The 25,784-nt window shown below is 52.6% G+C and overlaps 1 protein-coding gene across 3 annotated transcripts in view; it reads left to right on the top strand.

The window, feature by feature from the left end:
• The window catches only part of ESRRB (estrogen related receptor beta), a 170,864-nt gene extending 145,929 nt beyond the window's left edge, over nucleotides 1-24,935 (top strand). For all 3 annotated transcript variants that reach the window (XM_041759804.1, XM_041759803.1, XM_041759805.1), the window contains exons 4-7: nucleotides 6,399-6,509; nucleotides 6,959-7,120; nucleotides 15,716-15,985; nucleotides 21,812-24,935. In XM_041759804.1, coding sequence (XP_041615738.1) covers nucleotides 6,399-6,509; nucleotides 6,959-7,120; nucleotides 15,716-15,985; nucleotides 21,812-22,056 — 788 coding nt within the window. In that variant the 3' untranslated portion in view covers nucleotides 22,057-24,935. The remainder of the gene's footprint in view (nucleotides 1-6,398; nucleotides 6,510-6,958; nucleotides 7,121-15,715; nucleotides 15,986-21,811) is intronic.
• Nucleotides 24,936-25,784: the final 849 nt, after the last annotated feature.

The following is a 25,784-nucleotide window of genomic DNA, read 5'->3' as shown; positions in this document are numbered from 1 at the left end:
ATAAGTTAATTGTATTTTAATAGGCTCCTTGAGCCTGCTTTTTAGATATTTTGCTAAAACCCATGAGAACACAAACAATAAGGCAACTCTCATTTCAAGTTCAAGTTGTCTTCTTTTTTTTTTGGCCCCCATTTGGTGTTTGTAAGACTTAAGCATCCTAATTTAGGAAATAATTGCCCGTTTTATCACTGAAAATTGCTTTCTGCTGCAAGTTACAGAGAACTTGACTGCTAGTGGCTTAAGCATCGATAAATGAGATCGATTTTCCCACCTACCAAGGACTCTGGAGATGGACGATTGCTGGCATTTTACAGGCTTCTCAGCTATAGCATCGAGGGCGCAGGCTCTCTCTTTCTTTGGTGTTCTTTGGGGTCCTCACTTGGCTGCCTCATGGCTGCAGGTTGCTTGCCAAAGCTCTAACCTTCACCTTCCAGGTCAGGGCAGGAGAAAGGCAGAGCTGCACCAAACCTGTCTGTGTCTTGTATCAGAAAAGCAAAACCATTCCCAGAAGCCCCCAGCTTCCCCTTACAGCCCATTGCCCAGAACCAGGTCATATGACCAGCACTTGCTACCACGGAACCTGGGGAAGCAGGGAGGGACCTAAATTGGTAGGAGTGGCCCCGGGCACGTTGCCTCTACCAACAAAATCCCAGTTCCCTGAGCATGAAAGAGGGAATGGAAAGACAATTGTATAGACAACTAATCATGTCTGCTAGACCCAGCCATTAGAATTTGATGTATTTTTAAGGGATTCATGATATAGCATCTTGCAGCAACATTCAGGATGAGAACGCAGTCTGGGCCATTATCTTATTTACTAAAATTGTGAGCGGTATACTCTAGAAAATATAAAAACACATCGGCAGATAATAAATATAAACATAGTTGACCAATGTCTGTTTTGGCAGAATGCAGAGGAATTCAGACCTGTCCACTGTCTCTGCCCTTGAGATGCTGACTGTGCTCAGTTCAGAGCAGACTACATCAATAAAGACTAATGTGTAGAAGGCAGGGAGGTGACAGGCCTGAAAACATTGTACAAATATAGAAAATAAAGAGTGCTTGGCCATCAAAAGAGAGTGCCCAAGGATATTAAAGTCCATAAAGGGTTGTCTTGTGAAAGGGGGGATGGTCTTCGTTGGATGGGACAGAAGGTAGAAAGTGATCTGGAGGCAGAATTTAGCTCAATATGAGGGGAAACTTTGATGAGGGATGGGCTGTCCTAAGGGAGTGCATTTCTGGAGGCTGGAAAAAGGACCAGACCCAACGATTCTTTTGTTTTCCTGAATGTGAAGGCTGCATTTGAGCTGGTGCATCAGATGCTTGGTGGCTTCCATGGGCTGGGTGCTGAGCTTGGGCGAGAAAGATGAAAGAGGTCCTTGCCCAGGAGATGCCCCTGGTCTACCAGGGGGATGAGCACACAGTGTGATGTGAAAAGTTGCTGTAATAGAGAATAAGCAAAGGGAGCTCAAAATGGGCATGGCCAGCTCTGGGTGTGGGGGGTGGGGGTTCAGGAAGGGCTTCTCAGTAGAGATGGTATTTGAACTGGGCCTTCCAGGGTGAATCCAGATTTTTTTTTTAAGACTTCATTTATTCATGAGAGACAGAGAGAGGGAGGCAGGGACATAGGCGGAGGGAGAAGCAGGCTTCCTGAGGGGATCCTGATGCGGGACTCGATTCCAGGACCTGAGCTGAAGGCAGATGCTCAACCACTGAGCCACCCAGGTGTCCCTAAATCCAGATCTTAATTGCCTTTGGGAACAGTGTGGACAAAAGGGACTTGGCTACATCACTTAGGTGGGGCCCAGCCTGTGGGGAGGGGGTCCCTGGGTTGGGAAGCACAGGCCTACACCTTGGGACCCCTCTACCCTCAATATAATGAATAAAACCTCCCTGGGACAGTAGAGGAGGAAGGGAGCTCAGAAAGCAGTGCTGAAGTGGGCCCTTTCCCTTAAGAACCCACAGAATGTGGGCACTTAGGTGGCTCAGTGGTTGAGCATCTGCCTTTGGCTCAGGTCATGATCCCGGGGTCCTAGGATCGAGTCCCTCATCAGGCCCCCTGCAGGGAGCCTGCTTCTGCCTCTGCCTCTGCCTGTGTCTCTGCCTTTCTCTGTGTGTCTCTCATGAATAAATTAAAAAATCTTAAAAAAATAAAAAAGAACCCCCTGAATTTAAGAGTGGGTCACAACAGAGGGAAACAAGGACAAGGAGGCATGCATGTGAAGTTCCAGTGAATGCTGCCATGCGTGCTGCCGGTAGCGATGGCCTCCCCTGGTCTGCTGGAACCACTGCCAGTTTACAGAGCATTTTCCCACAGTGATGTCATTCTGTTGTCCCCAAAGCCATATTCGGTGAGCAGAGTTGGTGTTACCATGGCCTCCTCGCCCCTGTACCTGATGATGAGACCGAGGCTGTGAGAGCCACCTGGGCCAAGGGTGTATGAGCCACGAGGGGTCAGGACAGGCCTGGGCCCTTGCTCATGGGATCCTGTGGGCTGGAGCCCTCGTGGGTGTGTGGCTGGGATACGACCTGGGAAAGCAGGCAGGAAGCCAGGACGCAAGCCTGGCTCATGTCAGGTAGCAGTTGGGGGCATAATCAAACCCAACAGACTACTTTTCTTCAGAAAACAGAATAAGCTGGTAATTGATGCGTGTATTGATTGGAGCCATTGACCATCATGCTGTGAAGATCTGAAGGAGAAAATTTAGAGGAAAGATTATACCCGCTGGGCCCTGGGGGACTGTACCCTGGAGTAACAAAGAGTGTGTACTGGCTCTTTTATTGGGCACGTTACCCAGTTGCTGGAGTCTCAGTGGCTCTTATTTATAAAATGGGGATAATGGTGCCGTCGTATATGCTACAGGTTACAAAGGCAACACGTAGAGAAAGTCCTCGATAAGTTAGCCTGTTCCCCTGATTATTCTTACTGTGACTCGCCAGAGAGGTGTACACAGTGCTGGGGAAGAGTAGTAATAATAATGGTGATGATGTTAGTAATAGCTCTGGCTTTCTAAGCATCCGCTGGGCGTTGGACACCACGACAGACCCTGGAACGGGACGGAGAGCAGAACCGCTGGCCGTAGCGGCGTCTGGTCAGTAGGGGAAGCCAGGGTGCTGTTGGACCCCTGGAAGAAGCACCCAGCCCTCACAGGGGTCAGGGGGAGGAGGCCCATTGATGGATGCATCAAGACAGGTGCATCTTGAACACCCACCTAAGGGCCAGGCCCTGTATCAGGACAGAGAACATTCTAGATGGAGGTAGTGACTGAGTGGCAACTCCCCATCCCCTTGCCTTGCTAAGGATCACCTGGCTCTTTCTTTGTTTTATTGAGCAGTTCCCACTCCTGTTGACAGCTGCCTGCGGTCAGATGGGCCGCCTGGAGGGGAGAGCAAGTCGGTGAAGCGGGGAAGGGGCTCATCCTGGACTCCAGGCAGACCCTGGCGTGTAGTAGGTGCGCAGGACATGGGTGTCCTCGCTGTCCCGTGTGAATGAAGCTCGGCACTGTCACTTTTAGTCTTGCCAACCTCCCAAGGCATGGGTGGGGGTGGGAGCTGAAGTCCTGCCAGCACTTGGGTCTGGGTCCTGCGCGGCGTGGGCCTCAGCTGCCCCCTTCACGGTCCGGGGCCCTGCTGGTCGGCGCGGCTGCAGTAGCCTGGATTGGCCTTGGTAACAAGCTGACTCGGATTCCTAGGGGGCAGCCTGAGATTCTTGCATTGCAGACAAGCCCCCAGGTGATGCCTGGCCACACCGACACCCTTTGAGAAGGAGGGCAGCAGCCAGCAGGTGCCCCACCTGTATCGGCTCTACCCGGGTGGTGGCTGCAGTCCCCTAGGCCCATGTCTGCAGCAGGGGTGACGGCGCGGGTCCTCTCTGTCTCCCAGGGTCCTCGGTGAGGCTGAGCCTCAGCGGCTGACACCAGGAGCCTGCTGACCTCAGGAATGCACTCATCACTGGCTTTCTTCCTTAGTTCGCCTTCCTAACAAACTCTCCTCTCCTCACGGTCTGATCCTGGAGAACCCAAGGGCAGATGGGGTCCATTGCAGTCCGTTCCCCACCTCACCCCCCAAACCCCCAAAGAAGAAGGCGAGTTCACTAGAGGCCTCTTGGGAGGTACAAGTTTCACTGAATAGCCAGACAAGGCCCAGGGGAAGCTCGGGAAAGCCCAGGTGCAGCAGGTGCAATGGCCAGGACTATGGCCCGAGGCTGCCCACCTGCTGCAGAGGCACCACCCCTGCCCCCACCAGTCCTTACCCTCTTGATGTCTTGGGGCCATTTGATCAAAGCTTCCTATCATTGACTATGGCCTGTGTCACCAGACCATGCTCTGGCCTCCAGAGGGGGGCAAGTAGGAGGAACTGCCCCACTTGGATATCCAGAGTGGGCATGGGTGCAGGCCTCCTATGAGATGACTCCCACAATAGGGGAGGCACAGGTGGGATGCTAGGTCGACCCCCCCCTCCCCCCGGCCTCCTCTAAAATGTTCACTCCAGCCATGCTCTGCATCAAGTACAGGAGTGTCCGTCTGTGGGGTAAGAAGGACACTACTGATGGAAACACTGATCAGTGACTGGCCACGAAGAGACTGTCCCCTTGGGCAGTCTGGCCTGGTGGCCCTGGAGGAGGAGGCGATCTGAGCCCGTAACTGGAGGCCCATGGGACTGGTACCATCAGCACTCCTCACCTCAAGTTGCTTTAGGGCAACTAGCAGTTGAAGGGCTGCTCCCTCCCATTCTGTAAACAAAGGGATCTTACTTTGCACGGCTCCTGTTGCTCTGGGGAACTTCCTTTCTGTCCCCAGGGGCAGAAATGTAGTAGCCAGGTGTTGTAAGAAACTGCCAGAAAATCACCCGTGGCATGAATGGGATCCAAATCGTTATTCCGTTCAGTTACAGTTAATACCTGCCTTCTCCTGCCTCTCCCCAAGAAGGGCCGGGACTGATAGGACCGGAGGCCTCCGCCACCAGCAACCAGGAGGACTGGCAGGAGGAAGTGGCAGGGTGCAAATGCCAGGCAGGGCCCCGAATGAAGATCAACTGCTGGGGCTCTGTGAGGGTGGTGCTGTTGCCCTTTGTGGAAAGGAACAGGAAGTTGAACTTGGCCTGTCACCTCAGAGGCCGAGGTGGCCACCAAGTTCTCCTCCTCTCAAGACTCTGGCTCTGACTTTTGATGTGTTTTAGTCAAGGCCTGTTTCATGGTAAGGTGAAGGGAGCCGGCTGCTCTGCTTTCTTGCAGTCGTTCATACCTTGGAGCTAGTTTGTTGGAGCCCATCCATTTTTCAGGTCGGGTGCCATAGATTGGTGGCCAGTCCGAACTTGTCTGCCATTGGATGAGGAGGCCATTTGAGGTTCTGTCCACCCTGGGAAGGGTGCCAAATGGCACCAACACGTCTGTCTAGACAGCAGGAGCTGATGGGTGGGGTGGGTTTCTGGAAGCCATAATAAACCAGGGAAATAGCACATCTCTCTAGGATAGGGCCTCACTCCTGGAGAGGGATGTTAGTGTGAGCGGCCATGATTGCATTTGCACCTGCTCCTGGGAGACTTTGAGGTATTTATTTTCCTCGTATGGCCAGGACCACCTCACCTGCATCCCCATCTAGGAGCATGTGGCCCAGGACTGCGAACACTCCTGCTTTTTTTTTTTTTTTTTCTTTTTTAAGATTTTCTTTATTCAGAGGGAGAGGCAGAGACATAGGCAGAGGGAGAAGAAGCAGGCCCCCTGTGGAGAACCCAATACGGGACTCGATCCCGGGACCCCAGGATCATGCCCTGAGCCGAAGGCAGATGCTCAACTGCTAAGCCACCCAGGTGCCCCCACACCCCTGCTTCTGCTGCCCTGACCAATCCTCACCTTCCCTCTGTTCTAGAAGACAGACTGTAGAACTCCATCCTATAATCTCTGAAGGTGGGATCCAGAAATTGATTATTTGTAGTGAACACCCATCAGGATGCTGCTTATGTGAAAAGTTTGAAAATCCTTGTTTTCATTCTTTTTGAGGTGCCTGCCAGTGGCAGAGATTCCTTTCCTCTCTTGCAAGCTAATTCAACACTCCCTGGATTCACAGCAGATCTATGATAATGAGTCTTCCTTCCCCGACTCCTAGAGGAGTGCTTCTGTTGTGCTTTCCCTTTGGAAACAGAAGGACTGGAGAGCTCAAGGTTGCTCGGGATAGGTTTCAGGAGGATGCCGAATCCAGAGACGGGGCCAGGCCCTGGCAGCTGGGATGGGCCATTACTATCAGACAGTTGTTTTAGGATTGTCTGACTCCCTGGCTTGAGACTGGCCAAGGGGCAACTGGAAAGGCATCTAGTCATGGGGTCCAAAGCCAGTGTTGACAAGTTAGTGGTAACACCCAAATATTGGACAACCTGACACCTTTTCCTTTTCCTCCCCACAGGTGTGCGCCTTGACCGAGTGCGTGGAGGCCGCCAGAAATACAAACGACGGCTGGACTCTGAGAGCAGCCCGTACCTGAGCTTACAGATTTCTCCACCCGCTAAAAAGCCATGTGAGTGCCTGGAACGTCTGGCACCCCTTGGGGCAATGCCACCTTCCCACTACTGGTTATGGGACAGTATGGATCTTAGGAAGGTCGCATTAGTGCCTGGCTTGGTGTTGGGTGCTTTGGGCTTCGTTCGGATGGCCTTTCCCTGGGGGATTTATAGAATATGGCTCTAAGTGAAGCATGATCCTAAGAAGACATGGGCCCCAGCATCCAGAACATAATAACCCCATGCCTCCCATTCAAAGCATGTTCCTCTCCAGAGAATTCACCAGCAGCTTCCCTTGGAGGGACATTTGTCAGTAGCCCAGCAAGTTTGTAGAGTCAGAGAAGGAAGGGAAATGACCTCCTAGGACTCCTCAGAACCCGAATTTTCTTTCTAAGCCATCTCAGGCTCCACCCCAGCCCCTTCCTCTTTTCTCCAACATTTACATTTCTTCTCTGGTCATTGGCAGTGACCAAGATTGTCTCCTACCTGCTGGTGGCCGAGCCGGACAAGCTGTATGCCATGCCTCCCCCTGGCATGCCCGAGGGTGACATCAAGGCCCTGACCACTCTCTGTGACCTGGCAGACAGGGAGCTCGTGGTCATCATTGGCTGGGCCAAGCATATCCCAGGTGAGTCACGTAGGGCGGGGGGAGGATAGAGCCAGGGATGCTCAGCCACTGTCCCCACTGCTGTGGTTCTGATGCGTGGGAGCCAGGATCCAGGTGCCATGTTTTCTTCTGCACTTCTTTTCTCTCTCTGTGGGATTGGAGGTGAGCAGGTTTTGGAAGGTCCTGTAACATTCCTGAACTGCTAGCGGCTCTTCAGAACCAGTTATCATTCTAGAGGGGTGATGATTGCATCTACAATAGGTAAAGATTCAAAAGCAAATTTTTTTGAATCCTTGAAGGCTGAAGGCATTTCATAGTAGACCTTATTGGAAATGTGCTGGGAAACAATGCAGGAGAGAGTTGAGTCTCTTGCTTCCTTTAGAGGCCAGGGGACTGGAGTGGTTAAGAACATGGGCCGGGGAATCAGACTGGGATTCAAGTTCTGGATCTGTAGCTTACTGGCTGTGTCACTCTGGGCAGGTCACCCGAGCCCTCTGTCTATAGAGAATACCAGCAGTGCCTCCGTCGTGGGCTTTGATGTGAGGATGAAATGTGAATAAGAGTATGATGCATGGAACACGCTAGTGTTCTTTGCAGACTCACTATTGCCATGTGCCTGAGGATAAGGGAGGCGTAGCTTTTAATGGGCAGCATGGAAAGTACATGTAATAAATATGTTTCAGGTGATACAGACTTTATTTACTGTATGTGGCCCAAACCCATCTATCAGCTTCCTCCTTGTGCATAAATGGTGGAAACTGGTTTTTAATTCTATTTTTGTAGACACCAACACCCACATATTTTGCATTATACACTTTTTGGGGAGCTTTCTAAAGCCTGTGTGGTTTATTCCCTCTGTGGTTCTAACAGCCTGTCTCATAGTATGGTAGAGATATCCTGTTTTCCTCGGGGAATGATCACCATGGATTTGGATTCTCACTGGCTATGTGACATGGGGCAGTTTATCTTCCTGTCTATAGATCCTTCTCGTGCTTGTCACCAGCTCTGAAAAATGAATATGGCATGCATGGTGATGTAGCAAAGGTGCCCTAGACTTTAGATGCCACAGTCCACAGTGGATTGGGGTGAGTCAAAATGTCCCTATATAAGATGTGCGTGCATAGCCTACAGGAAGGCTTCCTGCAGACAGGGGCTTGGGAGGCGATGCTCGTGTCACTCAGCCGGAAGAAAGCGTAGAATTCCTTCCGCAGGGACTCCCTGGTGGCCCCTGGCATTCTGACTCGGGGTGGGCTCCCGGGGGATCTGAGCTGGCGCGCCCTTACTAAGGAGCTCAGGTTCTTGGGATTACAAACTCAGTAGTTTTGAATCTGGCCTGTGCTGATTCAGCACAGATGTGGGGTCAGGCCACTGCTTAAGACACCTCAGCCTGGATTGCTCCACTAACCCAAGGCCAAATCTGGTTCACGTCCCCCTGCCCCTCGCACCCTGCCCTCCCTGTTATCCCACGCTCCTCCTCCACTGTATCCCAGCAATGGCTCAGGAGTGGCTCCTGGCGGCCCCCCACGTCACTGCTTCCTTCTCCTGCCACCAATTCCTTCAACACCTCTGAGCAGAGGCGTAGAACCTGGAGGCACCTGTCTCCCATGCACCCATTCTTCTCCCATGTCCTCCCCCCACCCCCAGCTCCATCTCCCATCGGTGGCCACCAGTAGGGGCAGTAGGCAGAGTGATTGTTAGGGTCACAAACTTTGTATTCAGGCAGATCTGAGAGCTGATCCCAGCTCTGTCCTTACGGGCCTTGCAAGGGATCTCATTTTTCTGAGCTTTAGCATCCTTGCCTATGAATTGGGGATCATAATAGAGGGTACAGTACACTCATCCCGGCCCCCGCATGCCGTGGGTGCTTGATAAGTGGCAGGACCATGACCGTGTCATTGTCCTCTCTGCTAATAGTATGAAAAGCCTCCTTTCACGTCTTCATTTTCCCTCGTCCAAAGCTGAATTCTTTCTGATTAAAAAATAAAATAAACATAGGGCCTCATTTGTCTGTCTGAAACACTAATTTGCCCTATTTTGCATACATTTGCATGCTGAATTATTTGGGCCTGACCTTCTTGTGTTTAAGGTAAAATTAATTAAGAGTCTCCTGCCACTGCATGTAAACCTCATATTAGGGCCGATGACATATCAAGTGCCTGATATATTTAAACTAATCGACTTAATCCCGTCTCAGATTAGACAGAAAATTCACCTGAAGTCCTGCTCATTAGCCCTTAGATAAGAGACGGAGAGAAAGAGCCAGAAAGGGAGCAGGTTTAGCAGAATAGGTGCAAGCCAGGGCCCCAGCCTGGGACTGGTGTCGGCTCCTGCTTGTCCTGGTTCCTGGACCGCAGGAGGACTCACTTAAGGCAGCTCAGGTTAGTGCCCAGGCCACTCTCCTTATGCACAGGAAACCGTATGTCATGGCTCAGGATGGGCTAGCCTCTCAGTATCTCTCCAGAGCCTGGCACACAGAGGGCCCTTCAATACTTGCCTTGGCACGCATTGCTTGAGGTTTTTTTTTTTGGTTGAGCATTAACTCTATGTAAGGTCTCTTGCTAGAAGTTGTGCTGATAGAAAGAATTTGATTAGTTTCTGCCCCAAGGATCTCATTTGGGAATAAGATGGATAATTTTTTAAGAAAACAAAATTATTTTTCATGGAAAATTCTAAACCTGCAAAAACAGACCGAATGATATCGGGAAGCTCCGTTAATGCTGATGCTGCTGGGACCCCACAGCCCATCTCACTTCGCCTCTACCCCATGTCCTATCTCCTACCCTGAACACTTAGAATGCAGCAAGAACAACTGTGGGACAGAGTCCCCAGGCAGGAGGGACGCCAGGGGCTGCAGGGGCAGAGAGCAGAACCCGAGCAAGGTCATCAGGCCTGATGGGCAGTGGCCATGGAGGGAAAGGCCAGAGGGGCATCAGGGCGCCATGAACACAAGTTTTCAGGCCAAGCCCAGAAGCTGACCTATGCACACAGGCACTGAGTGACCCACTTGGCCAGGAGGGAGGATCATTTGAGCACAAACTCTTTTCCCAGCAGCCCCACTCCTTTCACTCCTGTTTTTGAGCATAGAGGACAGTCACACCGGTGAGTTCCATGGGGAACTGGGGCTGATGGCAACTCATTCAGAATAATGGCCATTCTTTTTCTTTTTTAAAGATTTTATTTATTTATTCATGAGAGTCACAGAGAGAGAGAGGCAGAGACACAGGCAGAGGTAGAAGCAGGCTCCCTGTAGGGAGCCTGTTGCGGGACTCGATCCCAGGACTCAGGGATCACAACCTGAACCAAAGGCAGATGTTCAGCTGCTGAGCCACTCAGGTGCCCCGGTGGCTGTTCTTTTGTTCGAGTCCATCTGCAGTTGCCCTATGCCACATGCAGTCCTGCATTGCTCAGGGGACAGGCCCCAGTCTTTAGAGTGCCCACCTCTTGTTCCCAGTGTGTGACAGTTTGGAACCAGAGGCAGCAGCCTTTACGAGAGGGAGGGAATCCCTTGATGAATTGCAGCGTCCAGATGTTATTAGCTGGTTATCCCACCACCCCGGGCGGCATGGAGGCTGTCCCAGCCAGGACAGCTCTGCCCAGTCCAGGCTGACAAGTGCACACCTCTGCAGGGGACCCCCCAGAGGCCTCCTACGGAGGGGTTCCTCAGCAGCCCGCTCCCAGGTAGCCACCGTCTGGCTCCCACTGGGGAGGGAATGCCAGCGGCCAATGAAATATGGGCTGCCGAGTGACAGCAGCTGTGTCTGGAGTGGCCTCAGATCCTATAATTACATCTCCCTTTATTACCTCTGCTAATGGCCCTCCAGGTCGACAGAAACGATAATAAATTAACAGATTATGAACTCCACTTGCCACAAATTATATGCTTTTTTTTTTTTTTTCCTTTCTTAAATTCTAGGAGCTCATGCTGTCAAATCATAGGGGGATGGGGGCTCGGGAAGAGCCTGAATGTTATCAGATTAGTTGGTGCAGATAAAGCAACTTTGGGGCGGTGGCGGGGGGTGGGGGGGGCAGCAGAGCTCCAGGTGGGGGCAGCCAGCTTGGGCGGGGCAGGACCTCAAGGGGGCAGTGCGTGGTGCCCAGGGGCCTGAGCCACACCAGCCTCCCCCAGCAGCAACCCCTGTGCCAGAATCACTAATTGCTGGATGGAGGAGGAGTCGTGGTTACGACACAGAAAAGCAGAAGTGGAGGGTGCTCGGCTGAAGGGCAGGGAGGAGTGCTTCAGCCCTTCGTTTGGGTTTAAGTAAAAGAGAGAATCTGTGCTTCTAGTAAAGATGTCAGAGGTGACAGAGGGATGGATATTAGGAGTTCCAAATCCCTCATCTTTCTTAAACATCCTTCTGGGAATTTCCTGTGCATGTAAAGCCACTGTGTGCATGCCCTCGTGTGTATCTGTGTGTGTGTGTGTGTGTGTGTGTGTGTGTGTGTGTGTGTTCTCCCCCCCACCATAGGACCATTCTTGAACACTGTTTTACATCCTGCTTCTTTCATTTAATTATATCACATAGTAGCGCCTACCTTGCGGGAGGCATTGCACTGAGTGTTCCACACGTTAGCTCATTTAATTCCAACAGTGCCATGAGAGAAATAGTAGTAATATCCCCATTTTACAGATGAAAAAATGGGCTCAGAGAAGTGGATATGCCCAGGGTCACAGCCCGTGGCCAGCAGAGCTGGGGTTCCAGCGGACAATCTGGTTCTAATGTCTGTGCCTTATTGTTACATCTTCCTTACACTTTTGTGTTATCTTTCTACACCTGCCAAAACAGTTCTACCTCATTCTTTCTAGTGGCTTCTAATATGCCATTCATTTAGCTAATAATTACATTTATATAGTGATTACATGTATCACATTAGTTACATTTAGGTTGTTTCCTGCTTGGGGTCATTACAGACCAATCTAACAAACACTGCTTCACATTTATCTCTGTATTTAGGGGGAGAAAATCCAAGCGGTGGAATTGCTGGGTTGAAAGGAGCATGCCTTTGGTTTAATGCTTGATTTGGTTTTATTTTGAGAACATCTTAAATCTGGACAGGTTCGAAAGCCAAAACTAGAGAAAAATGTGCACACAAAACCCTTCCTTCCATCCTTGTCGCTTCCCCCCTCCCTTTCCTCCTAGACCAGTTTTTATTTTTCATTTTCCCTTCCAGTGTTTTCTTTTTTCAAGTACTAGAAAACATCTAGGCTTTTTCTTTTATTTATTTATTTATTTATTTTTTTATTTATTTATGATAGTCACAGAGAGAGAGAGAGAGAGAGAGAGAGAGAGAGGCAGAGGGAGAAGCAGGCTCCATGCACCGGGAGCCTGACGTGGGATTCGATCCCGGGTCTCCAGGATCGCGCCCTGGGCCAAAGGCAGGCGCCAAACCGCTGCACCACCCAGGGATCCCTAGGCTCTTTCAAAAATTAAAACAAATCACCTATTCCCCCCTCCCTTGCACAAAATGAAGCAGCCTCTGTACTGCTCCACGCATTTGGATTTTTTCTTTCTTTCTTTCTTTCTTTCTTTCTTTCTTTCTTTCTTTCTTTCTTTCTTTCTTTCTTTTCTTTCTTTCTTTTCTTTCTTCTTTCTTTCTTTCTTTTTTTTGCATTTGGATTTTCAAAGCCCCTTCCAGCTCCCCTTGAAGCCGTTCAAGGAGGAGGAGAGGAGTCAGGGCCCAGGCCCACTAGCAGAGAGGTCGAGCCTTGGATGGTGGCACAAACTCTCGGAGGCGCCGTCTCCCTTCCTCTGCGTTTCCCCCAGAGGGCAGGCCAGTCTCTGACTCCAACACAACTGGGCAGAGGCAGTGAGATCTGAACTTGTGTCTAAAGAACAGAGAGGGTCTTCCTGAGTTCTTGGGGTCCATTGTCTTAACCCCTGGGAGTCAGGGCCCTGTGGCATTTGTTGATTCTACTGTGCTGGGGGATAGCTTTGTCCCAGGCTGGGTGCTCGGCAGTGGGGGCGAGAAGATGGGTGCACACGGGGCAGCCCATCCCGGCACCCCTGGGTGCACTCACTGGCAGCGCTCTCACCGCCCCCTCTGGAGCCCTTCTCACCCTTCAGGGCTCACTCAGCCTCCCACACTTCCCGTGTGGGCCCAGTTCACCCGTGATGTGTTCTCGGAGCCCCCCCCCCCCCCCATCCCTCTGGCTCTTCTAACTGTCCTAACCTTGAGGTCATAGCGGAGTTCGGGGCTCAGGGCGTGCCTTTCCCTCTTTACTGCAGGCTCTTGCACCCGGGGCCTGGTTCTGGTTTGAGCTCGCCATTCTGTCCCCAGGGCCTGGCCCTTAGCAGGTGCCCAGGGAGGATTTGCTGAGCGAATGAAGAGAACCACACGGTTAATCCTAGTGGCGGTACCTGCGTGATGGGCCTCACAGGGGTCTTTCCTCCTTCCTTGCCAGAAGCCTCCCTCTTTGCCACCTTCCTATTCAATTGTCCGTTAATTTTGCCCCGTCCACCTCCTACATCTTCCCTCCCGGTGTGTCTGCTGCCAGTACAGCCCCCACGTCCCCGCACGCGCACACCCTCGTGAGCCGGCTGATTGGGATCTGTTAATTAATGTCGCCCAAGGCCTCTCCCGCTCAGAGGCCCGATAAGGGAAATTGGATGTCCATTCTGTCTGCCTTTTATTACCTCCCGGCTGTCCCTGCCGCCCCAGGCTGCCACACATCCCCTCGTGCGCCAGGAGCCAGACGACACACGCGCCCGGCCCCTCGGTGCCACAGCCTCTCCCCGAGGAGGCGCATCAGTCCAGGCCTGCCCCTGTCCATCGCTGTCATTGCCCAGCTATTTTGTCAGTCACCCGTGGATGCCACCAGCCGGGTGGTGAGCCCAGGCTGGGGTGTACAGATTGCACCCAGGAACCGTGAGGATGGGACTGAGAGGATGCTCATCAGCAGAGGAGGACCCGCCTGGCAAAGGGGCTTCTCCCCCGGGGGTGCCCCCTAAAGCTGAACACTCATGCACTGGTTGGAAAATGGAGGGGACAGTGGGTTTTAGAATCAGGGGACAGCAGGGGAGAGTAGGGGAGACTCCATGGAAGCCCAGAACGATGGGCCTGTCCAGAAACTCGGGACCACCCCAGGCCTCCAAACATGCCCAGAAGGAGAGGAGAGCCCTGCCAACAGCATGCTAATAACAACAAAAACAGTAATAGTAATGACCACCATCCTCACTCGGGCTCGCTGGGCACCAGCTGTGTGAGGAGTGGAGCTGGGTCCTGTCCGTGCACCACCTCTTTATCCTCGCAGCCCCCCACATCAGTGCTGCACCCTTGCAGGGTGAGGTGCCAGGTCAGGAAGTGAAGTAGATGCTCACCCACACAAGCAAACTTACCCCCAGAAATCCCCCTCCTGGTTGCCTGTGACGCATGGTGCAAATGGCTTTGTGGATTCGCTTCGCTCTTTCCATCACTCTGGCATAGTCAGCGTGGCAGCCAATCGCTGGGTCTCTGGTTGAAGTTAATACCTTGTGCTTAGTGACCGAGATGTTTGAAAATCAACTTGCTCCCCTCCCCTTCCTCCTTCACTTCCTACCCCCCTTCTTCCTCCTTCACTTCCTCCCCCTGCGTCTTTATTCTCCCGCTGAAGTCAGAATGTTAATTGTTCCATGCCTAAGTCAAGTGCACGTACAATGCAATTCTAGACACTGTTCTCATCTCGTAGATGAAGACTTTTCATCTCCCCATTAATAACAATGGTATGAGCTCAGTGAACACGATGTATGTTCAACAATTATCTCATTTAGACCTCACAGCGAGTCTGACACAGATGCCACAGTTATACACATTTCATAGAACTGGACCCTGAGGTTTGGGGCAATTACACAGATTTCAAATGGGGAAGTCAGAGTCCAGGCCCTGGCTATCTCCCGAGCACCTTAGACAAGACAGTGTCCTAATTCTGGAGCCATGTCCAGCACTGACCCCCTTTCACTCTGGAGTCAGCCTCCTTGCTAGCAAGGAGGGGGAACTCCTCCCAGGATACTGTGCTCCCAGAATGCAGGACAGCTTGAGTCATTGTTAGGTGAGAAGTGATGGCCAGGGCTGCAGGGGTCTGACCTCTGGAGGACTGGCTGTCCTGTGAGAAAGTGCCCCCTGACCCTGGGGGCTCTTGAGCTCTTAGCCACCCCAGGCTGTAGTCACTAGGGGTGGGGGACCGGGTCGGTCACTGGCCAGGAACAGCTGAGTCGTCTTCTCCAGTTGGGCCCTTGGGTCAACACACACAGCTCAGACTGCACTAAGGATCAGCTGTCACTTTAAAACACCAGAACCTCCCCTGGTTGAGCAGGGAGAGAGGAATCTGGAAAGTCCCCAGAGCAGAGGGGACCCTGTATTGCTGCCTCTTGGTTCTATTATGAATTTAATAACTCCTTAAATTACAGATGCATTTAATTAATCAAAAAGCCTCTACAGACATTTGAAAAATTGCATAGAACTAATAATAATAGTGGTAACAACTGTCAACATTGACTGAAGTCTTTTTGTTGTCTAAGTCTTTCCCATGAATTCCCTGACTCATTGACCAAGGGGAGAGGCTGGACCCAGAGGTGCCCAGGATCACCTCTTCCAGCCAGCCCACCTGCCTGCTGCCACCTTCCTTGCCCCTTCTTCCCGCAGGCTTCTCGAACCTCTCTCTTGGGGATCAGATGAGCCTGCTGCAGAGTGCCTGGATGGAGATCCTCATCCTGGGCATCGTGTACCGCTCGCTGCCCTACGATGACAAGCTGGTGTATGCCGAGGACTACATCATGGACGAGGAGCACTCCCGCCTTGCAGGGCTATTGGAGCTCTACCGGGCCATCCTGCAGCTGGTGCGCAGGTACAAGAAGCTCAAGGTGGAGAAGGAGGAGTTTGTGACACTCAAGGCCCTGGCTCTGGCCAACTCAGGTAAGGAAGGGCGGGTGTGGGGCCCGCAGCGAGAGCTTCGAGATGACTTATTGGGCTGGGAGAGCATAGCTCTGGGGCCTGTGAGCCGGGACACCACAGGGGCAGGATGGTGTGAAGATGCCAGGACTTTTACCACCAAAGATTGTGAGGGGTTGGCCTGGAGCAGAGAGGGTGGTGGTGAAGGCCAGCAATATGCACATCCTTCCTGAGCCCTGGGTTTGCAGGGCACTAGGCTCAGCCTCTGAGAGCTAGTCCGGCACACTGGTTAAGGACACAGACTCTGTAGCTAAGTGGCTAAGAGTCAAAGCCCGCTTCTACCATTTGGGCAAGTCGCTTCCCTCTGTGCCTCATTTCCTTTATCAATAAAATGGGAACAATAAAGAGTCCCTGCCCCACCAGACTATGGAAGGCATTTGTTTAAATATAATTATATTACACTCACAACATGCCCGGCATGTAATAAGTGCTCAACCTGTTAAATAAATTAGCCATGAACTTACTGAATTCTTACAACCCTATGAGCAAGGTGCTTTTTACAGATGTAGAAACTGAGGCTTGGGGAGGTGAAGAAAATTGCCCAGGGTGACGCTGTGAATGGGTGTCAGGGCTAGGACTTAGACCAAAGTCCTCTGAATGCAAAATCAACCCCCAGCTTCTAACCACTCCTTAAATCTCCCAATCAAATTGCTCAGACACAAGAGAAAAACAAACCTTCCCAGCTGAGTTGTCTGGTCTGTCATTAAAAAGGAGGGGCTTCGTGGGGCGCTTGGACGGCTCAGTCTGTTAAGCATCCGACTCTTGATTTTGACTCCGGTCGTGATCTCGGGGTTCTGGGATGGAGCCCTGCATCCAGCTCCATGCTCAGTGGGGAGTCTGCTCGAAGATTCTCTCTCTCCCTCTCCCCTTCCCTTACTCTCTCTGTCTAATAAATAAATACCCTCCCTTTTTTTTTTTTTTAATTCATGAGAGACAGAGAGAGGCAGAGACATAAGCAGAGGGAGAAGCAGGCCTCTCTGCAGGGAGCTCGATCAAATAAATAAATCATTAAAAAAAACCTTTTTTTAAAAAAATTAAAAACATAAAAAGGAGGCTTCATTCCATTCCTTTGCCCCCTTCCAGCTTCTGGCTAGAATCTCTAGGGAGAGGGGCTGGGCATTGGGGATGCAGGTGAGCGAGCTAGAATATAATGTGTGTCCACAGTTAGGGAGCGCCCACCCTGTGCAGGGTACCATGCCAAGTAGTGTGCAGAGAAGGCAAGAGAATGTCAGGCTGCTCCCTGTCCTCAAGAGAGAGTGTCAGGCAGATCGGCTACAGGGCAGCGTGTGCTAGAGTTCATTGCTTAAGTCTGGGTCAGACGGACCCAAGTTCAGATTTTAGCTCTGCCACTTAGTAGCAGTGTGACCTTGGGCACATTGGCCACCTTCCTTAGCCCTGTCCTTGTGTGTAAAATGGGGGTATCCCAGTACCTCCTCCAAGCATTTTGCTATTAAATGATCAGCTGAAGATAAAGCACTTAGCCCGGTGCCTGGCCTAGAGGAAATGTTCAATAAATATTAATTATTGTCATTATTATTAATATTAGAGGAAACAAAGTGTTACCAGCCCCGGGAAGCAGGGGAGCTGGTTCCCAGGTGGAGACAGTACAAATAGGGTTACCAACTGGTTTGCTTGATACTGTCATGCTTTTAGTAAAAGTCCTGTGTCCTGGGAAACCCCAGTCCCTGGTAAACCCAGACACTTGGTCCCCCAGCAAATAGCTTCCTAAGGAATGCAGATGCCCTGCTCAGCCCCCCTTTACTGTGTTAGCGCGCCCATGGCCCAGCTGCTGAGCTTGGCTGCTAACAGCCCCCAGCTGCCTCCTTCACCAAGACCTACCATCACCTGCCTTGCCTGGAGAGTTACGTACGTTGGCAATTGCAGCCCAATGCTGGGCTCCTGGCAGGGTGGGATCAGAGCTGTGCATGGATCAGGCCCAAGCCAAGGCCATGTCCTCACCTTCCTTGTTCCTGCCCTCACCCTATCCTGCCTCCTTCACTTCCCTCCTCCTGAAAGCACACCCTCCAGAAATCCGTGCACCTGAACCCTGGTCTTGGGCTCTGCTTTTGAGGAACCTGATCTAATACAGAGAGGGAAGCCTTTTTTTTTTTTTAGTTTAACTCCCTTTTATTAATAAACAAATGCAAAATAATAACTAAAAATTGAAATGCTTCTGTACCCACCATTTACATCTTAAGATTCCAGAATGGGAGTGTATTCTTTATGAGAGAATGCTAATCCTGTTGTTGTTGTTTTTTAAGTGGTTTTAAATGTACAGAGTAATTGAGCAGGTGGTAGTACAATTCTGTGGCCCCCACCCCACCCACATCCACCACTGGCATCTACCCCCACTGTTCACATCTTGTATTGGTGTGGTGATTTGTTACAATTAATGAGCCAATACTGATACATTATTATTAACAAAAGTCCCTAGTTGCCATCAAGGTTGACTCCTTGTGTTGTGTGGGTCTATAGATGTGACAAATGGGTAGTGACAGAGTGGCCCCCATCACCCACCATACAGAACAGCTTCGCCCCTGGTGAGCCTGCGCTCACCTACTGAGAGGGAAGTGCCGCACTGGCCCTGGCAGAGGGGCTGGAGTTTGTGTGGTGGAGGGAATGTGGTGGAAGGAGAGGACATGGAGCAGGAACCGTGAGACCAGCAAGGCTGCTAGGCCTTGGAGGGCACGTGCTGGATTTTAGACTCTGCTGAGCACTTCACACCTGACCTAGAGCTCAAGCTGGCCTGTGCCAGGAGAGGAGAGTGAGGAGGCTAGAGGCCCTTTAATTGTCACCTCTTCCCCACCCCTGAACGTCAGGCTGTGACAGCTTTCTTTTTTTTTTTTTTTTTAATTTTTATTTATTTATGATAGTCATCAGAGAGAGAGAGAGAGAAAGGCAGAGACATAGGCAGAGGGAGAGGCAGGCGCCAAACCGCTGCGCCACCCAGGGATCCCTTGTGGCAGCTTTCAGATGGTTTTTTGGCTTAGCCTGCCGCTGTTCTGATCTCACAGGCAAATGCGTGCACACACACACATGCACATGAAGACATGTATGCACACAAATACAGACACATGTGCACACACACACACGCTCACAGACATGCATGCACACAGGTAAGTATGTACGTGTCCACATAGACATGCATGCTCACAAATACAGACACGTACATGTACGGGCACACTTGCACTCTATACAGACACGCATCCATGTATACACACATATTTACAAATATACATGTGTACCCATGCTCACGCACAAGCACTCATGCATGCATATCCACACGCACACATATACGCATGCAGACACACATATGCACACATGCACACACAGCACCTGAGGATTGCTCATGGTTTAGTAACACGAACCCATCAGGAGCTTTGCTGGTATCTAGCTTCACCTGAGTACACACTTTGTTGTGCCAGACGAAGTTCTAGGAATCTGCACTTCTTACCCCAGTGGCATATTTCAAGCCATCCTGCAGCTTCTGTGCAGGTACATGTAGTTTAAAATGTAGGTGGAGTTGGTGACACATAGGCCCTGGCTGCAAGGTGGAGCAATCAGCCTCGGGCAGGAAATGAGGAAGGAATAGGCCTGTCGCAGGTAAGGCCAGAAAAGCACGTTGAGCTCAGACCAGAGGCTCCAGGTCTGTGAAGGGACTGGCTTGTGATAGGGTTGGTCCAGGGGGCTATGAGAGGTGCAGCGAGGTGGGAAAGTCTCCCAGTCAGACAGAGTGCCAACTAGAAGAGAGATAAGCTCCAGGAGGTCATCGGAGGAGTGGTCCTGGTGGTGGTCCCCAGGGCCACTGTGGGTGCCACTGCTGAGGTGGAGTGCACGAGACAGGACCACTCACATGTGGCTTGGGGGGCTGATGCTCGGCAGAAGAATGAAGCACATCAGAGATGGGCTGTGGCCCCGAACCCCAGCCCCTCAGGAGCCTGCTGGCCGTCTTTCACCCCAAATCCTGGTCATCTCCAAGGCTCCCTGACAGCAGAAAAAATTCATAGCCATTGATTTTGTAATTAACAGTTTATCAATGCCATCGATACAGACTCAGTGATGGATTGCAAAGAAATTAATCTTGCAATGTTATTTTATTTCATTTTTGGTCGAAGGCAGCTGCCAATTTTGGCCTCCTGGGGGAGGGTGGGGGTGGGGCAAGGAAGCTGGGGCAGGCGGGGAGTCTGGATGGCCATAACCCAGCCTCACAGGGACCAGCACATCTTGGGTACACATTCTGGAAACAGCTGAGAGTGTAGGAATGGAGCCAGGCTCCATCTCCAAGCAGCAAAGGAGTCCTCACTGCTTTGGGAACAAGGGGAAGAACAGTGTGGAAGCGTCTTGACCGTGGGGCCATTAGTACCCCTGCGCACGAAAGGCACTTGCCCCAGGCTGGGTCCTCATCATAATGATAACATTACATGTAGTCGGTGCTTACTAAGTGCCTGGCAGTGTGCAATTTCTTTTAACCCTCGCCACTACCCTATGAGGTATGGAGGCATTTGCTTCGTTTTATGGGGGAGGAAACAATGGCCAAAATAATACAGCATCTAAGACTCCAGAGTCCTGTCTTCCCCTTTCTGCTCTTCTACCAAGAGGAAGAGGAGGCATGGACTAAGTATGGATGCAGAAGGTCAGAAGGCGTCACTGGGGTCAGCCAGTTGGAACAGCTGCCCTTGGTCTGGTACCTAAACTAACCCAGCCTGCAAAGGCATTGTTCTGCTCCTCGCTCCACCTTCCTCGGCAGCCTACCCAGAGCTTTCAGTTGCCTGGATGCATCACACACCCTTAACTTCCTGCCTTTGGCAGGTGTTGGGCACTGCAGTTCTGGGTGGCGGCTCGAGATCTTTAAGGAATGTCAGAGGCAGGTTATTATATCAGAGGCTCGGGATTGGGTTCTAGGAAACTGCCTTTGCTTCAACTGAGACCCCACTGTAACCCAGCTGTCAGCGGGTTCCTGGCTGCCCTGCTGGGATTTAGGTAACTTCCATTTGAACCCCTAACTCGTGCCTGAATCCAAAGCCCTCCTCAGGATTTTTAGAGGACTCCCAGTAGCATGCTCCCTCACCGTGGCCCTTGCATCCAGCCATGCTGTCTCAGCCCCCCAGCAGACCCCTGCCACAGGGCCCCTAGGCACAGAGCTCAGCCCCTTTGTCTGCGTTTGCATTCTGTAAGCGGCATCCTGTCAGGCCAACGATGACATTGAAGACCAGCTGGTGCCTGGTGGCAGCAGCAACAACAGTACGGGGGACGATGCTGGTCATGATACCACCAGCTGGGCACTCACTTCGGGCCAAGTCCTGTTTTCAGCACTTGACCCATATTAACTCATTTAACCTCTCTGAGGTAGGTGTGGCTATCATCTCATTTACCAAAGGAGAAAAATACGGCACAGAGAAGTTAGGTAATTTGCCTAAAGTCACACAGCTAGCAAGGGAGGGACGCAAGATTCCAGCTCCCCCCCAGGCTGGCTCCGGATCCCACCCAGTACCTTCAGGGCAGTGACAAGTCTGCTCACGTCCAAGGCCTTCCGGGCCTCCGCTGCCACCTCTTGGTGGTTTCTCAAGAGATGACCTTCGTAGATACAGATGGCTCCCTGGCTCCAAGCCTCAGCTCTGCCATGGGCCTCTGTGCCCCAGGGTGGCAGCGTAGCCTCCATGGGCCTCCACTTCCTTCTCAGTCAGGGGAGGATTTGGAAGGCCCCAGGGCATCCCCGCTACACACACACACACACACACACACACCCCAGGGCATCTGGCCACACCCGCTGACGCCGCCCTGTGCCCTCAGATTCCATGTACATCGAGGATCTGGAGGCGGTGCAGAAGCTGCAGGATCTGCTGCACGAGGCGCTTCAGGACTACGAGCTGAGCCAGCGCCACGAGGAGCCCCGGAGGACGGGCAAGCTGCTGCTGACCCTGCCCCTGCTGCGGCAGACGGCCGCCAAGGCGGTGCAGCACTTCTACAGCGTCAAACTGCAGGGCAAGGTGCCCATGCACAAACTCTTCCTGGAGATGCTGGAGGCCAAGGTCTGACGGCCGGCACGTGCACCCCTCCCGCCCGCGCCGGCGGACGGCCAGAGCGACGCGGAGACCTCCACAGCCACCAGCCTCGCCCTTCAAGCCCTGTATCATGGCCAGAGCAGCCCCCGAGTCCCAGCGCCCCGCAGGAAGGAGCGTGCGGAGCCCCGGGGCGGCGGGGCGCGGCGGGGGCGGCGGGGGCTCGTCTGTAACTGGCTTTTTCTTTGGTGTGTTTCTCCTCCCCGTGGGCGCTGCTGAGGCCCGGGCCAGGGCCCACTCCCCTGAGACTGGAGACCAGCGAGGAAGCACCGCCCCCCCCCCAAACCAGCAAGAGGCCGCAGTGCAGATCCTGACCTGGCCCCCCCACCCCACACCCCACTCCCCACCCCGTACCCCCCCCCCCCGCACTGGGTGGGCGGTGCTCAGCGCCCCGGACCCCCACCCAATTCCCAGTGGGCACCACCTGGAAGTTTGCCCTTCCCACGGGGCAGGTGCTTGCTTCCAGAGGCCCCGCCTACTCTGAGGTTCTCTGGGACCCCGCAAGAGGCCCCACAGCTTTTGGGGTCCAGAGGGCCCCCCCAGCCCTGCATCTTTTCAGCTTGGCACACACCCAGCTCCCGTGAGGGACTCATCATCAAGACAGCCGCTGCCAGCCCTCGTGCATTTTCTGGGCACCTGCCCTCCGGGTCCTCCCACCGGCCTGTCACCACTGCTCCGGGCCGCTGCCTTCCCCTCCTGCCTCTCCCAGGAAATCCCTGCCGCTTGCTACCCCTACCTCAGAGCTCGCTCAGTGGGTTCGGCCAGCCCAGGAGACCTCAAGGTCCATAGCTGGGAAGGGGGCTGGCTCAGAGAAGGGCAGGGTGGAGGCACTGTTCCCCAGAGCTCCCCCTTCTGCTTGCTTCTCCCCTTCCCGCTGTCAGCCTTCAGGGCAGGTCCGCAGCAGGTGGGCCCGTGGGAGGTTGGGGAGTCAGGAGGCCCGCCCCCATCTGAGGGCACCTGGGCACTGGTCTCCAGGGTGGTGGTCCTGGGAGGATTGGGCCAAGATGGGGAGAGGCTCAACCCAATCTTTGCAGAGCGCAGAAAGTCCCAGAAGTGAGATAAGCAGGTGGGGGATCCCTGAAGACAGGGAGCTCAGGGGAAGGTGCCAGCCTACTGGAGGGGCTGGCTACTGTGGACGGTGGACAGCAGGACACCCCACTCCCAACATTCCAGAAGGTTGGGCAAATCAGTGCCATGAGGGGCGGGGTTGCTTTGCCACCTTTGGACTAAAGTGTGACATGGCTCCCTGAGTGCACGGAGAAGGCGCAGCTCTGTGGTGGGACCCCCTGTCTTCCTGGCTGCTGTGGAGGGTGACTGGCCACCCTGGTTTGCCCAGAATGTTCATGGTTTTAGCACTGAAAAGCCATGTCCTGGGAAACGCCTCAGTCCCACGCAAATGGGGACAGTCACCTGATTTCTGTGAATGGCCTTGAAAGTCGGTTATAACGCACTTAGGGCAGCCCTTAGCACCCCGTCCACTGCACACAGATTAGCTGATGGCAGCTCAGGATCTCCTGAAGATGAAGGAGGGTTAAGTGTGGTAAAAGCATCTTCTAAACAGCTGCCTTCTGAAGCAGGGATCAGAGTAGCCCTACCTGGGACACTTTTCTGGGGAATCCACACCCATCTACCCCAACCTCCTAGCATCTGGAGAAGCAGGTGGATGAGCCTGGACACCAGGGGGCCAGGTGCTGTCCCCCACAGCCCTGCAGCCTTCCATGTGAAGCAGCCGATGCTGGTTTCGCCTTGCTACCTCTCCACCCCAGATACCACTCCTCTGAACTCCTATGTTGGGACCTGCTGAGGTCACCCCAGACCCAAGGGTTGGCTGAGACCCAGTGGTTACTGAGTGTTTCTCTGATGTCCTCACATACAAAAGGTAAAGGGTTCCAGGAGGCCTCATAGCCCAGAGAAGTGTGCTCCTGTCCCGTTGGCCTGTGGGGAATCCGAGGCCAAAGCCACCTGACTGTCTGCATTGGAATTATTATTGGCCCAGATGCTTCATCCCTAGGTCTCTGGGCAGTCCCAATCGGGGTGGACAGACACACAGGCACCTTAGCATCAAGGGACCTGAGCACAGCCCCCAGTTTGACAGCTGTTAGGAGCTATGCCCCGAGGTCTGAACTAGAGGGTCCTCACGGTGATAGAAGTTGGAGTTTGCTCCTTGGGAGCCTTCCCCAGCCTTCTGTTGGGATGTGTGCTTGAGGAGGTGGGACTGGGGGTGGCATCTCTGCCGCCGAGTAGCACTTCCCTGCTCAAGCAGGAGAACCCAAGCTGTCAGGGGCCCATGCATGGCTGGCATTTGCAGCCCATCTTTTTTTAGGAGAAGCATCTCAGTTACTGGTAAAACTGGTTTGGGGTGGGTGGGTGTCCTGTACACAGTGTGTCAATGGATCTGGTGCTTTGGCAACTGTCCTGCCATTAGAGCCTCTAACAGTGAGGGGAGGTGGTGATCTTGGTGGCTCTGTGCCAGCAAGGTGGATGCTGCTCATACACATAAACCCCGGTGGCCACAGGAAATGGATCTGGCATGATGGGAACTCTGTCCGGTGAGAAAGGCCCTGGTGTATACTCATGGAGCCATTGGACATTCAAAGAAAAAAATTTAGGCCAACTTGTTAGTTGGAGGCGCCAGCTTTGGGGCCTCCCTGGGAAGAGGGGCCCTGACTTGGGGATGGTGAAGTCAGGAGAGTTTAGGACGCCCCACCCCCCAAATGGGATGGAACTCATTTGCCCCCCCAAATCTGTTGTTCCTGGAAAATCTGTAAAGAGGAAATTGCCCTTCTCACTTGTACTCTCATGATACAGGTCATTGAAATGAACCGAGAAATAAAATGTAAAAATCCAACCATGGAGAAGGTGGTATTGGCTGGGTTTTATTTGGTTCCTATGTCCCCACCCTTTCTAAAGCTTCTAGACTGGTTTTGCCACATGTGAGGTTGTGGCCCCCAAGTTCTTTTTGCATACAGGAAACTTCCATTATTTCCCAGGCCACAAATGAAGAACTGAGTAGGAAAATCTCAAGACCGGAGCGGGGCATTGGTGGAGAGGCCAGGCAGGGCTTTAGAGGAGCCAGAATCGGCACCCAGCTCCGTGGCAGGGGCCACCCTTCCCTCCTGCAGACCCTCCCCAACCTTTGTGCAGGTGGGAGAAGTTGGGGTGGCGGGAAGGAGCAGGGGAGCGGTGACAAACGTGACAAGAAGACAGAAGGGCCCGTGCCCATGGAACAGCACCAAAGAAAAGCACGATGTGGAAAGATTGTTTTATTTTCTGATAATGATTAAATGGCTGGAATGGCTTCTTAAGATGTATATATTTTTTAAAATGGCAGTCCCTCATTGCATCCCCCATCTGTACGTATTTCTGCCTCTGTTATGTGTTCTCCCCCAAATCCCCCACCCCACCCCATGTAAATCAAATGCCCTAGGATTCTTCTGGTCCCATGTATCTGGAATCTAATAAATAAGGAACGGCCTGTTGGGGAGTTTGTTCACACGTTGCCTTTCCGGGCTCGCTGTCCCCCGGACAGCACTGCCCTCAGGCCTCAGGCCGGTGCTGGGCCTGGCCGCCAGGAGAACCAGCTCAGCCTCAGAATTCTCTGGACATTCAGGTAGGCATTTTAAAAGCATGGTCAGCAGCAAGACTTGAAGAATGCAACATGAGAAGTATGATAATGGTATGAGAAGCCCCCTGCTACTTTTTAT

Source organism: Vulpes lagopus, chromosome 6 (genome assembly GCF_018345385.1).
Source record: "Vulpes lagopus strain Blue_001 chromosome 6, ASM1834538v1, whole genome shotgun sequence".
NCBI classification, from domain to species: domain Eukaryota; kingdom Metazoa; phylum Chordata; class Mammalia; order Carnivora; family Canidae; genus Vulpes; species Vulpes lagopus.
Note: the sequence above shows the minus strand (reverse complement) of the source record. Positions and strands in the feature narration are given on the sequence as shown.